The 16,256-nt window shown below is 35.7% G+C and overlaps 1 protein-coding gene across 5 annotated transcripts in view; it reads left to right on the forward strand.

Moving 5' to 3' along the window:
- The window catches only part of LOC124412676 (ABC transporter G family member 23), a 48,124-nt gene that overhangs the window by 18,474 nt on the left and 13,394 nt on the right, over positions 1 to 16,256 (forward strand). For 2 of the 5 annotated variants that reach the window (XM_046892785.1, XM_046892777.1), the window contains exons 2-3: positions 2,134 to 2,285; positions 12,423 to 12,674. In XM_046892785.1, the coding sequence (XP_046748741.1) occupies positions 2,275 to 2,285; positions 12,423 to 12,674 (263 nt within the window). In that variant the 5' untranslated portion in view covers positions 2,134 to 2,274. The remainder of the gene's footprint in view (positions 1 to 2,133; positions 2,286 to 12,422; positions 12,675 to 16,256) is intronic. The other 3 variants (XM_046892758.1, XM_046892768.1, XM_046892791.1) reach the window with 2 other exon arrangements.

Below are 16,256 nucleotides of genomic sequence, written 5' to 3' on the forward strand. Positions count from 1 at the left end.
GATTTTATCGCGTCTAATTTAATCAACGCCTTTGATTATAATCGTGGTACTTGGTTTCTAATCGCTGAACATGCGAGTTTTTACCCAAGAATATACGAGCTTAGTTCGTTGGGTGAAATTAAAGAGATTTGATCTAAGGTTTCACTATACGTCTCTCGAAGTGTCTTGAATAATTTCTTGAAGAAATCTGTTCCCGAGATGAAATTCCTGCGACGCGTATGTGTGTTTATACATATACTTATGCGTATTAGTGAATAGAGATATACTTTCTATGCATAAAAGACAGACACAAAAGAACTTGAAAAGCGATACTTTTGTCCTGCCAGTACGAATCGTTGTACGTGTACGTTTATTTGATCGTTTAAAAATAAATTATAGCTACCATTTTGTTTGGGAAATATTCAAGTATAAGTTTTCCGCTTTTTTCAACGAAAAATAACGCCAGATTGTATTTAATATCGTGCCAAGACTAATTTTTATTACGAAGGCGTACGGTTACGTTTTATTTTTTTTTTTTCTTTAAATTTTCCTTGATCATTTGACATTTAGGAATCTCACGGATTTATTTTACGAATACACACGAGACTCTGCGTCTGCTGTATACACATTTATTATTATATTTATAATTATTATGAACGTTTTAGGTATGCTAATGTAATAAATGGAAGTTTTTAACCAGCTGCCATGTGTGAAATAACAATTTATTACGACGATATGTGGAATTTTGATAATTCGGTTTTAGTAAGAACGAGGAAAATACTATTAACTATACACAATTACTGACAATATTTATTTATTTATTTATTTATTTCTCGTTTTCCTCCCAGGCAAAACTCGTCATTGCTTTTGAAATTCATGGCTGTCAATGAAATTAATTGATTCATTTTTTTCCACACTCGTATTAAGCAATTATAAATTCACCAAGGCTGACACGTATATAGTTACTCGCGATAGTAGGTGTAGTGAGAAAAATCCGCAGAATGGAAAAAAAACACGAAATTCATTTCGCAACGATAATCGGTAATATTCCATCGACGTGGATCATGGCACTGAAGGTAATAACGTCGACCTTATTAGGTACACTAGGGTTCCGTACCTCAAAACAAAAAAACAGGGAAGAGGTAGTGGGGGCAAAATGGGATACCCTTAAAAAGTTATAAAGAAATTTTTTTTTTCAAAATATTTTTTAAACAGTCAAAAATGAGTCCTCAAAAACTAAATATTTCCTTAAGTATCCCGTTTTGTCCCCCCCCCTCCCCCAATTAAGTTTGAGTGCAGGAAAAAAATTTTGTGTGATTTCAATTTAACGAATTGTTTTTCAAGGAACTCTGTATAGAATAACATTCGAATGGGTGTTTATTATATTATTTCAATTTCCAAAGAAAATCGCTTTACTAATTAGAGTGTTACATCAATTTTATTCATTATATTCCGATGCGTCTTGTCTTCGTTGAAAATGAACCTAGGTTATTAGACGACTCTAAATACGATCGACGTTTCGTATCGTAATCGATTCTAAGTACCTTTGGGTCAGAGAGCCGCGACCGTTGTCGATCGTTGTACCAAGCAAATCGGCAAAGAAAACGATTACAGTAAGCAGACTTCGGCAGTAACGGTTTGTAGAAATTAGCAACTCGACTCACCATTTCTAACGTATTACAATGACGTCTATACGTCATACATAATCATAACATGATCCTCACATAATCCTGCAAATATATTTTTACAATGTTCGCGTAATTTGTTTAAACATAAATTAATTTCCGCAAAAGCTAGTTTTTCAATGACTACTCGATGGTAGATTGAATAAATAACCTATCAAAAATTAATATCTAAATTCAAGAATGAATGTAATTGTTTTATTAAAAAATAAATAACTAATTAAATAGAAAAAAAAACTCCAATGGCAGTATTTAATCCTATAGTATAATTTTTATTAAAACTAATGTGCGGATACCAGTTTATCACGAAAGTAAAAAATATCTGCGTCATAATAACGAAGGCTAAATAATCACATCAAACGTGTTTCAAACATGTATACATATATATATATATATATACCTAAATATGTATTTGTATTAAACCATTCGTCAAACAGTGATTTCATACGGGCGTATTAACTCTATTTTCCAGATTCTTCATCAGCAAATATTAAATATACCATAAAAATTTTAAGGCCTATTTTTCACCGAGAGCTAACGGAATAAAAAGAAGGCTCTTGCCGTTTTACTTGACGGCAAATTAACCGGAAGAGCCTGCGATCACAACTCTATCATGCTAATAACGTGAGTAATAAAAAAAAAGAAAAATTATAATCATTTCTTAGACAACTATAATAAGGTGAATAGAACTTTCGATTTTCAAACTGAAGCTGGAAATGGTGAAAAAGTTCTTTTCGTCATATGTATATAATTCTTGTGGCGTCACACTTTATACAAAAACTCTGTCTGGGCACTGATTAGTTATAATCGAAACATTTTATTCGAATTGCTGGACAGAAAACTTTTTCACTGCTATACACTAAATGCTTATATATATGTATACACTATTTACATGTATTTATTTAATCTTTCGTACTCAGACAGTGCTAAACGTTAAGTGAAACAGAGCAGTCTGATCTTGAATTACCCAATGATTTACGAAAAATTACAGAGAGAGAGAGAAATAGAGAGAATAAGAGAAAAATCAAGTGTGTGAAAAAAACAAACCTGTTCACCAAGAATTTCATCTTATATGAGTACAAATAGGTCCGTATTAAATTTTTATCCTTCACGTTGGTACATTATTTTCGAGGTAATCCACGTACGGCGTACGATCTCGTATATTATGAGGTGTAGAGTTGCGTCCACGCAATTTTTCGATGGTCAACTACCGTCGAAGCCACCTTTTTAAATCTCGAAGGACAAACAGCATTTATATACTCATTCAGCCAGTTTCAGGCTGGTTTACGTTTCAGTTTGCTTATAAAGACAGACAAATTTTTAGGAAAGAGATTGAAAAGTGTGAAAGCAGAAATTGTAAAAGGGAAGTGAAAACACGTTTTATACAATTTTTAAATTCATGATTTTCAAATTTTGCAATATTCTATCCCCACTAATTTGCACAGATATCTTCTTCCTCGGCAATTACAAGCACAAAAGATTCTCTGATACGTTTTTTGATAATAAAAGGGCGATTGCTTGGTTCGTTTTTATTTTCTTTTCTTATTCACATATAATATTATTTCACACTTCTCTCTTCTTCATTATTACATTATATCCGGTAAATAATAGGCGATTTTCCGTCGAGCGTAGCCGCAGCGCACAAATCCATGAATATTGTTAATTTTTCAAAGTTGCGTAACCGCAGGCCTCCACGACTCAAAGCACATGGCTCAAAGTCCAGCTCTGAAGCCAGAATTGAGTTTAGAAAGGCCTGCGCACCTTTTTACCTTCACATTCTGCTTTTTCAAGCGTTATTTACACACGTTACGCGCGGAATATCGTATACGGATGTATAGTTAATGTATATATTACGATGTGTATTATACAGACTTGGGCAAACTCGTGTAACGGAGTTTTCAGCTCTTCCTTAAGCGATCTTTTAAACATTTTGCAGTGTCGAAAATTTGCGAAAACGATGGCTTCATAAGTTCGAAGAAAAAGAATATTTGTTGTACGCTTTTTTTTATGTTTGATTGCAACTGAAATCCACTTTCAAAAATATCCACCGTGAGACGTACCTAATTGCGTCTTTGATGAAGCAATTTTTTTAGTCAAGCCAGGTGAAAAAACGCTATCGTGTAAAATATAGAATTTCCTAATTCCCATTGTTTTATAAATGAAACGTGTAGGGAAAAATTTCACCTCACAAGTCAAGTTGGAATTGTTTACTCGTACGCGTTATGTCGGGAATTTCAGGCCTTACGAAAACAACAAGATGATTCACACTCATCGCGCAACAATTTTTACGCCATACTGACTTGATAAAAATAATCAAACGACGCTAGCTGTTGCAAATATTTAAAAAAATTACCACGATGCGCGTAATTGCAGACGACTGCAGAGAAACAAATTTAATTTCATTTAGAAAGTATATATATATATATACGTATATATATGCCAAAACCTGAGGCTAATATTTTGCAGAGTTAAAAAAAAAAAAATTATTTTGGAAAAAATAGTATTTTCAGCCGTTTTTAATTCTTCTTTTGAATTGATTGCAAAGTGTGAGGGAAATTTTTTTGAGAAAACGATAGAAAAACTTTGTAATAGCTTGTCGGCAAAATTCCACAATTTTATACAGCTACGAGATTTTTTGTCGCTGTAATTTGCGATCAGAGTTTAACGATCTTGTAATTTTCTTTTTGTTCTTCGGTTCATTCCTGTGCTCGAACGTAACATGGATAAACGTCGACTCTGGTTTTATTCAAATATTGATTTCACTCGATGCCTAAATTGTACTATAAATTTTTCTAATGACCACGTTATGCTGGACTAACTGATGACGTGTTCAATCACGTATGTTACACGTGTATAATGTCTTCGTCGCGACCGCTGGTTTGCATAACTTTTCATACCTCAGGAATACCCATGACTGTATTAATTCAACCTATTAATTGGAGATTTTTAATCGGAGAACGGATGCGAATTCCGGGTAATATATGTTGTAACGGTTTCTCCCGGAACCTGCTTGAATTAGATAATTACGAATTATCAACGATTTTTCGGATTCGTTGCCACGATTTTACGTGTTAAAAACGTGCTGGGCAAACTGAGAAATCGCAGAAATCGCTTGGACTATATCTAGTAAAGACAAACATATTCAAATCGGGTTCCAAGAAATTATTTTTTTTTTTTTCTTGTTGAAAAAACAATACCAGTTTTTGCTTGTTGAACTTTAATCTGCCTATCTAAAAACTTTACGCGATTTAAATTTCTTTACACTTCTAGACTCAACCTGCTGGTATTGAGTGGTGTAGAATAGTCGTCGAAAAATGAATCTGTAAAGTTAGTTTTCAACAAAAAAATTCGATGACCTGATAAGGCGTGATATACATTCGTATGTCACGTGATAATATTTCTTGATCCCCGCAAAATCGTCTATTTTGTCTACTTACACGGAACATCAGTTTGGTGTCTCCCTCTGATTTCGTTGTGACTTATGTATGTTGTAAAACATTGAAAACTAAGAGACACGTATTTTTTTCATCTGCGGAAAAACGGTTTAAAAGGGTAAAAACGACCCCCAAAGACGGGCACTCGACGGGGTCATTTCTTGACGCACTTCATGTATTTGAATAAAACCAACACTGAAATGTTTTTTTAATGAATAGGAAAACTTCAAGAGATCTCCTTCTCTGGTGATCATCTTTGGGGGTCGTTTTCACCCCTTAAAACCGTTTTTTTGCGGATAAAAAAATACCTGTCTCTTGGTTTTCAATTTTGTACAACACAGATGAGTCTCAACAAAATAAGAGGGGGACACCAAACTGATGTTCCTTGTTAGCACCAGACTGCGGTGGGTTGAAATTCCGGATTTGAAAAGTTCCGAAAGCGCCAAGTCCCGAATTCATTGCTGGCGAAACTTGAAATAAAGAAATCAAACCTTCACCAAACAATGTTACACATGTCGATGTAGCAATATCGAAATACTATTCGCACTAATACAGTCGTCCCTACATGAATCAATTCTCAGCACAAAATGATTTCACACTTTGTTCCAAGGTCACAAGTTCTCTGAACTTTCACTAACAATAAGTTAATTGGTTGGTGTATACCTCTGTTCGCAGTACTTTTACATCGATGCTTCAAGTTCCTCACAATCATTATAAACATTCTGTATCTCGCTCTCTAAATTGGTTTTTTTAATTTGGATTGATCATTTTTTGAAATTTTTTTTGTTTGTTTACCCATTTTTATTTGTGAACTGGAATGAGAATATACTCTGGTTTACCGTAATCTGATTTTATTAACTATAAAAGAAACTTGTTGTAACAGAAAATGTCATTCAACCGTTTAGTCACTATATAATGTGATCTAACGACCGAATTTTACATTTTTCTCATCGTCATCGTGAGCTTGGATTTCTCGTATATTCAACACGAAGAACAAGAATTATTTCGCACTGTAACGCATTGCAGAATCTGCTTTCTCGCGTACAAAATTCAGTATTTCAAGTCACTACAACACACAGCAACACACAGTGAACTTCTGAATCCTATTTTCAGAATAATAAATCCGTATTCGAGCATTTACAGGAACTTCAAACACGAAACGACTCGTCAAATTTCACTGGAATTATTATCACTAAGTGTTGTTTATGGGAGAGCAGATATCTATTCGACTATCAAATAAAAATGTGCAACAGACTTCTACTGCTACTGCTTACCGTGATTTTACTTTCATATCAGTTCCATTAAGCATTTGCTGCGCGAACTTTCTACTTATATTCACGTGCACCTTACCGTACAGCTGGATTTTCTGTTGGGAAATCATCCGCTTCGGGTACTCGACGATAATTCATGTATTTACCGTATAACATATAACAGCCTGAGTCTTAATCGTATTCGTCGTCGTCGACGTCGTCACAGTGCAATTCGATCGTGTCTTTATCTACGCGTCTAGCTGTAACAAGGATTTTCCTTCCTCAATGTGGCCGACTCACCGCTAAATGCTATACTTGTCTGTAAAAATTGATGTAAAAGTATGATTAACTTCTTCTACCACCACTTTAGTTTGGCTCCACGCGATTTGCGTTAATCCTTTGAGTCAGGCATTATTCTGCGAGACAACTTTTGTAACAAGTTAGTATTCTCCGGTTTTTGGGGTCACTTTATACGATCTGATATCAGACTTTCAAAATTCAAGGTATTGGATTCAATGTGATAGACGAAAATTTCAAATTTCATCGAATCTGGTCAATAAATTCTATTACGAGGTTTTCAAAATCTAATTTTGGATTCGTAATCAACGACTCCAAAAACCCCTGGCAGAGTTTTTTCTCCGGATTCGATCTGATTTGAAATTTTTGTCCGCATTTCAAATTGCTTGGAGATGGCTAAAGATTTAGTCAATTCGATCGATTTCACTTTACGATGGCTCCTTATTTGTTGAGAAGACTTTTTTTCATCATCTTGACATCGTTAAATATTTATTCTCACAGAATTGTACGTAATATTGAATTTACTTTGTAGAAAATAATCTTCTTGATAAAGTGAAATGAAACCGATCGAATCTACGACTAGATTTTTAACAATTTTCAAGTGATTTGAACTGAAGTATCGACATCCAAGCTTTTCTTCTTAATTGCATTATTCAAAATTTTTGTACTTTCAAAGAGATTTTAACAGCTTACGAATATAATCATATTCATTGGTCGTTATTAATACGTGTATTATTAAAAAATTACGTTTTTCATTAAAAAAAAAAAAAAGCATCGCCAACGTTCCTCCAATTCTCCAATTGTTAAAGTCAACTTTGCATCGACTTGTAGTGATTTTACACAAATAATGCTGTTGTGTTGTTCATGAGTGTATAATGAAATGCAAATGCGTGCAACAATCGACGTGCATTCTCATTACATGTAATTGAGCAAAACGATTCGTGGATGAAAAATTGCGACCACGCATACCTGGATAGTAGAACAAAGTTCGGCATGAGGCTAATAATATACTAACATATATTTGTCAATATAGCTATATTTTAATCAAGCCGTACGTAATAATGCTTAGCATTCGAAATTCGAACTGAAAGATGTCTCGTAACGTTTCGTAACGTCCGTTTCTGCGGCTGGAATACCATTTGGAAAGGCCTGCAGCCTTTGGCACATCGCCTTTGTTACTGGGCCACGGTCAGTGCAAATTTTTCAACGAATTCCTGCGGCAGACACCTTTACCATTGTTTATTATTATATTGCAAGAGGCGCAAAACCCTGCAGCGTTCGCAAATTCCACAATGAGGTGAAATTATTCGAACAGCTCTTTCATTTTCTAACAAAAACGATAATTCGCAATCGCATTTCGCTTAAGAGTGATAAATAATTATCGATTTTTTTACTAAATCGATCATTTTTATCAACAATCGGTTTTTTTCCGTCGCCAATTTCGGTCACCCTCATTAACGACAAAAAATTGGCACCTGCTGACGGTGATTAGCTACTGATTTTGCGCGCCAATTATTTTGCTCACTTACGACAATTGTCAGTCGATCTTTCACCACCCGACAAAGCGCCTAATTATCCCCTAACGAGGAAACTTATTGTTACGTAGACGACACAATAGAGCTGCGGCTGTTGATAATTGACGTGAATAATTGTTCGCACGCTTCTTCGGCAGTGATTATCATACATTTTCACTGAATATTTGCTCATTCGCCTAACTTGCAAATCGAGATATAATCCTCGCGTGGGTTTTCATGCATGCAGCTCGTCGTAACCGAGTCAGTAGAATTATTTCTACTTTTACGAATATTTTGAATTCGCTGCGAATAACGTTGATGTAGAAATGACGAGAGTTGCAATTGAGTTTATTCATTTCTACAATGACGAGCTATGCTAAGCCGTGTATGGATAGTTGCAACAACGGGTTTCAAATTCGGTAGCCTAAAATTGTAACAAACGATATTTTTGCTCTCACCGAACTTCCCACTCTCGAATAAAGTGCAGTTTCAGTTGCATTTATTTACGAAATAAATTAAATCGGTCGAAATTTCAAGTGTCAGCAAAATTCCAGACCGAATTATAAACTGTGTCGTATAGAAAATTTTTATGCAAGCTGCTAAATCATCGCTTCTTGACGGTTTCGAGCATTATCGCAATGAATATTTTGTAACGAAAGATACCAGAAATCGTGCGACAAGATAAAAGGATGAATATCCGTCAGTGAAAGTTAGCGGTTATAATCCGTGTAATGAGGACTATCGAATTCGCTTATGGGATGGCTTACATTTCTACGGGGTGGGGATAAAAAACTGGAATTTCTCATTGATACACGGACCAAAATATCGAATTTTTATAGACGCGAAAATCTTATTCTTAGAATTTAAAAGTGTTGAAAGTCCAAGCAATACAAGTTCAAGAAGTACAGAAAGGAAAAATTCTATAAAAAAAAGATTCTATATGATCGAGAGGAATTCCGCCGTTTCTATAGTTTGGCATTCCAGTCTCTGACCCTTCAAATAATCTTTTGCTTTCCACACTTCGACTTTCACAATTTTTAAATCCTATATTTGTACCCCACCCATTAGCAGGGGTAAAAAAAAATTCACAAGTTCTCCAATGATCAAAATTGCTCAATTTTTTGTTGCTAATTCTAGTCCAACCACGGTTCGTTAATTTCAGGAATTCGAGTCATTGAGCAAAATCGTTACGGATGTATGGAATCACTTCAAAAATTCTAAGGAATGGTTGATAACGTCGTTTCAATTTATTTTCCATCTATTATGAAATAACCGAAGTCGAGAAATCAGTTATGAAATACGGTGGATCTTGTGGCTGCAGCAATTCAATTCCTGTCGAGTCACTTCCGGTCTGCAGCATGGTATAGTCAGAGTGAGAATTCTCTGCTTACGGAACCTACAATCTGAAAGTACCCACCATCGAAATTGAATGATACGATATTAAGAATACATTAAATTACATTTGAAATCATGTGATTGCGATTAATCGAACTGCGAAACTGAAAGTATCGAACCCATTAAACACATATTTTGAATGCCGACTGAAAAATTTAACGACTTTTCCATAAAACTAAAATAAAAGCCCTCAAAATAATATCCAGTGACCTATTTTTCGACATCCAAAAATCGCTACAGACATCTTTTTTTGTGATATGTGTTCTTAAATTGTGAATGAGTTATTAAAAAAAAATCTGACCTTACTAAAATCTTATCATTACTATATTCTTTTCTCAGTGCAGTCCGTATAAATTATATAACTACACCGTGAAGCAAAAGTTATCATAAATTAGAATAAAATAAAGAGAGAGCATGCAGACATGAAGGAGATAACATGGAATCGGATAATATATATGCAGGTGATTAAAATTTCAGTAAATCGCGTGTCAGCAGCTGTGAATTTTTGCGTGCAAGTGTTATTTGCGATTTGTATGTACCTGTAATAGATGGCAACTGGCTTATCATTAAATCGGCGATAATTCTCATAGAGTGTGAATCTTTATCTTCTCGCAAAAGCGAACTGTTCCGTGTAAATACGTGCATACTGTAACACTGATTGCGTGCATGTAACTGCAACGTGGCGATTAACTGTCCTCGTTAAAGTTTCACGAGTACCTGATGAAAAAATTGCGCACCTATTCTCCGATTTTTTCCGATACCGTGTTGTACTAATTTCATATTTTTGTTTTCCTTTTCAATTTTATAACTAATAGCTTCGGCCTGTTTTTCACAGCTACAGCAATCCACGCGGGTATAATAAACGTATATCCAAACTATATGACACCGAAAAATAACGAGCAAACTTGAATGTATTTGTCCATTAAAAATGCGTATAATGTGGGTCAGTTTGTACCATATCATATATATGCATGTTTTGCTGAGTGTTGCCAGGACAACAATACCTGGGCACATGTATTCCAAATCTAAAAGCTAATGGCACTTGGACAGTGGCTCGCTCGACCTTATGAGGAATGAAACGATCAATAAGAAGTTCTACGTCACGGCTTCTTGCAAGTGAACTTTGATTCTTAAACCCAAAATAAAAAACATGTTGTTTAACTTATGTAAAGTAACGCATATAAAGAATAATACATGATTACTGCTGTCTTTATTCAACGATCTATTATGCAATCACACGAATAAATATACTGGAATAATTTTTGATTAGAAGAGCCATCGTACCATGGTTACAAACGATTATACCTTTGGTGTGCTTCGTACCATCTGCGGACTCTTAATTTATTAGTATAACAGCACACGTGTGGTTGAATATGATCTTGAACCGGTGAACCTTGCAATAGGTTTTTTATCCCACACAATCTGCTGCAGTGCGAATGGTTTTTACTTATTATAATTCGCGGTATTCACATCTAATGAATGCAAGTAAGCAAACGAAGACTCGGAGTTAAGATGACAGTTCAGCCGTTTTTCCATGAGAGAAATAAAAACCTCCGACTACCATAGCTGTGAAAATTCTCACGTCTTGTAAACGCGTTTGCTCATAATGGTACGCTTTGTTAGTTTTCCTCGGAGGCATATTTAAACTAGTTACTTTTGCAGAATAATACATGTCTGTATTTTCCTATGCAATAAACAACTTTTTTTCCCTCTCGTCCTCTCTCACTCTCTCACTCTCTCACTCTGGTTTTTCGACCAACTTTACGGAAAAGGAATGCAGGCTTTAAAGTAGGCAATCAACCGAGTTTCTATATAAGTGTAATACTTTTACACGCGTAAGTTATATAGACGACACAAATTTATAGTAAGTATACGAGTACTTTGTGTATCTTCGTGATTCGCGTAGAGACATACATCGCGTCCATCTTGTGTATATAAGTATTCACGTACGCATGTAAAGGTATACGTATTTGTTTCACATCGTCATACACGTGAACTGGTTGCCCAATGAAACTGAACGTCAGCAAAAAGAAAGCCATCGTCGTTACGTAAGGTGTAGGTATAACTATAACCACACCATGTACGCGTTCTATAAAAATAATACCTTACCGTGAACGCAAAAGCGGCGCGGCCAGAAGTTGCAGTGTCTACGGGTACATATGTGCATAAATAAACTGGTTTCTGCAACCACCGTAGTTCATAGCCTCAAGTTTTCCTTCGAATCGACGATCATCACACGCAGCGTCTCTAATTAATTATTACATAAAGATTCAACGATCATCTTATAAATAATTTTTCATAAACATTTTTGCATATCACGGAATCTTAGTCGATTAGCGTCAAGTCGTTCGAATTTTATTGGCCGATGCAATACTAATCGCAACTGTTAAACAATGTCCCTAGGAGCCCACAGCCAACGGTATCCCTAGGGCTCCTAGGGACATTTTCTGACAGTCGCGATTGGTATTGCGTCGACCGCGCAATCAGCTGATAACTTTCGGCCAATAAACTTCGAACGAATTGACGCATGCGCATAAGGTGCGCACTTTCCTCATAGACACACGATATACCGATACAAGTAAAGAGCTATTAGCAGCCTTTCTAATTAATTGCAGAGACCTGGAACCAACGTAGAGAGTATGAAATACTTCTGGTTACAACTTAAACTGCACTTGCACGATCATTACGTAACGATCGAGCTGCTGTATCGACTATTTAGTTTCTGAGGATGAGTGACGTCGTATTATATCATTTTTTTAATATTAACGATGTGTGACGAACCAAGATCCGAAAGAATCGGTTCTTTAACGCCTAAATGAGGATGATTGTAAACGGTAAATTTCATTCTATTTTCTCTTTATTTTGTTACAGTGACAATACGACGACAGGAGGCGGTGGTTTGATGGTAAATTCGAATTCGGTGAACTCGATGAACAGCGTGGAAGGAAATATGGACGGATCGACGACTCCGAACCCCGTAATGGCGACGCCGGGGTTAAATAACGTCGCTTGGAATAGACAACAAGCCGTAAGCGTGCGACATGCCTTCAAAACGTACGGAAGCAGCAAAAACCCCAATCATGTGCTGCAGAACCTCAACATGACAGTGGCCAAAGGCTCGATGTAAGTAGTCTTTCCTCATGACGTCAGAGCCTGGTTGTCGGCGCCATTTTATTACCACATAACCTAAGTTTTTAATTTTAATGGAGGCAAATCTTAGTTCTTGGGCTTTCAAATTATTCATGTCACATAAATTAATTGAACATAATCGATAATATATCTGTTCTACTTTCCATACGCGAAAAAACACGGTCAACGGTCAACTGTCAGCCTGGTTGCATTAGTTTTATTTTTTCCCGCCAGAGGACGCATTGCAAAGTGACAATCTCAATAGCCCCAAAAGTGCTACTCGCACTTTTGGAAAATGATTTGAAGGCTTTTTTAAAATGGATTACCGAATGAAATACCGGTCATCTTTTTTTTGGGAAATTTTGTTTTCATTTTTCACCTACAGAAAGAATTAAAATAATTTCAAATGTGATATCAGTATTATTATGAAAATATTAATTTTCTTAGTGACTGATTAGTACTTCTCTTGAATCACTGCCGTGAATCTTTCCCAATTTTTGGAGTCAATCCGGAAATTTAGCACGAGATAATGTTACATGACCATCAATAGTGTTGAATTGGCAGCAAATCGGGTTGCATGTAAGTCGTCCACAAAATATTTTTACAGTGTGTGTAAATTTGTGGAGTTATTATAAAACAGATGTATAATAATAATAATGGACTGGGCTTTTTCTTGATTGTGACAAATTTCTGAAACTCTTCATAACGTCTGCGACCAAGTTAGTCTTTCTGATGATCGATTTCGAAATTGAAAAAACTACTTATATAAGTTGATGTTTGGATAAACAAAAATCAAATAAATAGGTTCGTTATAAGTAGTTTAAAAAGTAGATTCATTAAAAATTAGACATTTAGGTGAACAAATAACCAGCTGTATAAACACAAGGATACAACGAATATCCGTTGAGAATGGATAAGGAAAATTCCATAGACCTTTGAAATTTCCATCCGTATGCGTATTTATGTGATAAAGAACAGAGGCTTGGATTTATAATTCTACTTACGCAACCGTGCGACAGTTTTTGCACATTCTTATTTACGTAAGATTCCAGTTCACGTGATATTACTGACTAGTTTAGAGCGAGACATCAGTGATGACGACCTTTTGTAAGGTGAAAAATGTGTTGGAAAAATGGCCAACCTTGTCCCAAGTAAAAAAAGAAAAGAATCACTCCTCGATTCTATCAGTATAATTTTTTCTTCCACGCTTTAAGACTGAAATTTTGAACCGCGGTTCACCTCGAACTCTGAGTCTTTGGTTAGGACAAGATTAGCACATTGTTGGCAAACCTGGTGTAAAATAAGCCTGTAGACATACTCTATAAGAGACATGTCGTGGTCGCTAAACCTTGAAACTTCGTTTTATAAATTCTTTCTGTCGTGGATAATTTATGCGCAAGTACATCTACGATCCTAAATCAACCGCTTTGATGCTTAGACAACAATTTTTACTGAGTAGGTACATATTCCGAGAATGCGGTGGACTTTCGTGACTATTTTGCTATCCAATATTTCAGATTAATACGCGGACGCAGAGACGAACAATGCTTAGAATAGACCCAAGTTTTTCGGGGAAAACACGGCCATATTTGTTTAAAAATTTGTAATTTTTACTCTCTTTTATTTCTGGTTACCTTCTATGCAGTAATCCAAGATTGTGGCATCGCTTTGATTTTTACGTCATAATATCCATTTTCTGTTTCTATGTATTTTTGAGTGTCGCTCTAACACACATTAAATGGCAGTAAAAAATCACTTTTGCATAGGATTTTTAGAATCAAGAATAGGATACCAGATCTCGAATTAAACGTGAGTTAATTAAACGAAACCACAAACACGAGTTGAAGAAAAAACCTGACGTGATGGAAGTTTTTCAGTTATAAAAAAATACAAAAAACCTGTGCAGTTTTTTGTTTGCAAACCTGTAAAGCATCTCGTAGGTATGAAGTCCTGTGTATGTATTATATCCGCAAAGTCGTGACAACGCCGTGAACTTACCGAAGGAAATTATTGTGGTCTTGTATACCTATATCTATGAATATAGTTAGGTACTATTGTTGATACTCGGTAGAGAAGTATGGAAATTTTAGCAAGTCACCACGCGTATCGTTACTCCAAAGAATAACAACTGCAGGTATATATATATATATATATATATATATGTATAAGAAAAAGAAGACACTGGCGGTTTATCCCCGGGATCAATCTACCATCACCCATGCATTCCATGACTTTGCCTTGAGCTCTTCTCAACCTCGAAAACTCAAATTTTCCGCGGTGATTCCATTCGACATTCCTTCACCAGAAACCAGATATTTAATGTTTACAACACGAGAGTCTATATCGCTTGTTCGATATTGACAAAAATTATTTTCGACACTTGGTGTGTATAGTTTCATTTAGTCAGTAGAGTCAGACATTTATCACCGGTACCTCTGACTTTGCAACGTGAGCAGTAAAAATTAGCAAAATGCCTGTAGCGTGGATACTTTAAAGTTGAACATGAGTCACCGAATTAGTTTAAAAAGAGAAGCAGGAGTGAGACAGAACGTTGGTACATCGCAGGTATCGAGCACTAAGGAGAATAGGAAATAAAACTTGAGAGTAGATTTAGGAGAAATTGCATGGTTTCCGAAGCGGGTATCCAGACAATGTGTAATCTGAAGCTTGACGTGAAATCTTCGCGATTCCAAATAGAGAAATACAGAAAGAAGGGAAAAATAATCTACTTTCTTTTCACACGTCTCGATAACTGGCTGACTTCTATCACCTGATAAAAAATAAAAAATAAAAATAATATATCACAATCTGACGTGACTTTCCAACTATATATCTCGAATTTGTACCAACTCGCTTTGTAATTCCGGTATAAAATGAAATGGATTCTGCACGAGTTCCAAGTAACCTTCCAATTGCTAGGGACAATTTTTTTAAACCAATAACGATTTCATCGGAATTTTCGTAAGCCGGTGGAAAACATTTCTCGGGAAGTTCTCTTCTGATCGCCGATAACGTTGTGGACGAAGAACGGCGGTGAAATGGGTGACGCAATAATCAGACCGGAGAACAAGACGAACGAGAAGACATTCTCCGAGTACTGGCGTGGTATAAGCAAAAATGAAAGTGATCGAAGCCTGGCACTCAGCTCCGGGAACAGAGTATTCAATAGTTAACAGTAACTTGGCGGTGCAGCAAATACTTGCAATCTCGGACTAACGCTTTGGCATTTTCACACAGAGGAAAAGTTTTTTTTTTGTTGCAATCGTTTGTCTACTGTCTAGTTTTCTATGGATATACGGCAGGTTAAAGCATCGGATTCTGTAATCGATATTAAATGCGAATCTAAAATTATCGCTACATTCAAGTGACTTTTCAACGTTAGATAACGAAATGAGAATATACTTTGGAACGTGGTGATCTCTCTGATAGGTCAAAACGTCTCACAAGGTCGGATAACTTTCGTAGAGAATTTCACTTCATCAACCGATTGAGTCGTTGATTTTGTAGTGGCCTAGAAAATATTTCTTAAATGCAAGTCAGTTTCAACTCCTTGTAATGACTTGAATTTATGAGGTT

This window comes from Diprion similis, chromosome 2 (assembly GCF_021155765.1).
Source record: "Diprion similis isolate iyDipSimi1 chromosome 2, iyDipSimi1.1, whole genome shotgun sequence".
NCBI classification, from domain to species: Eukaryota; Metazoa; Arthropoda; class Insecta; order Hymenoptera; family Diprionidae; genus Diprion; species Diprion similis.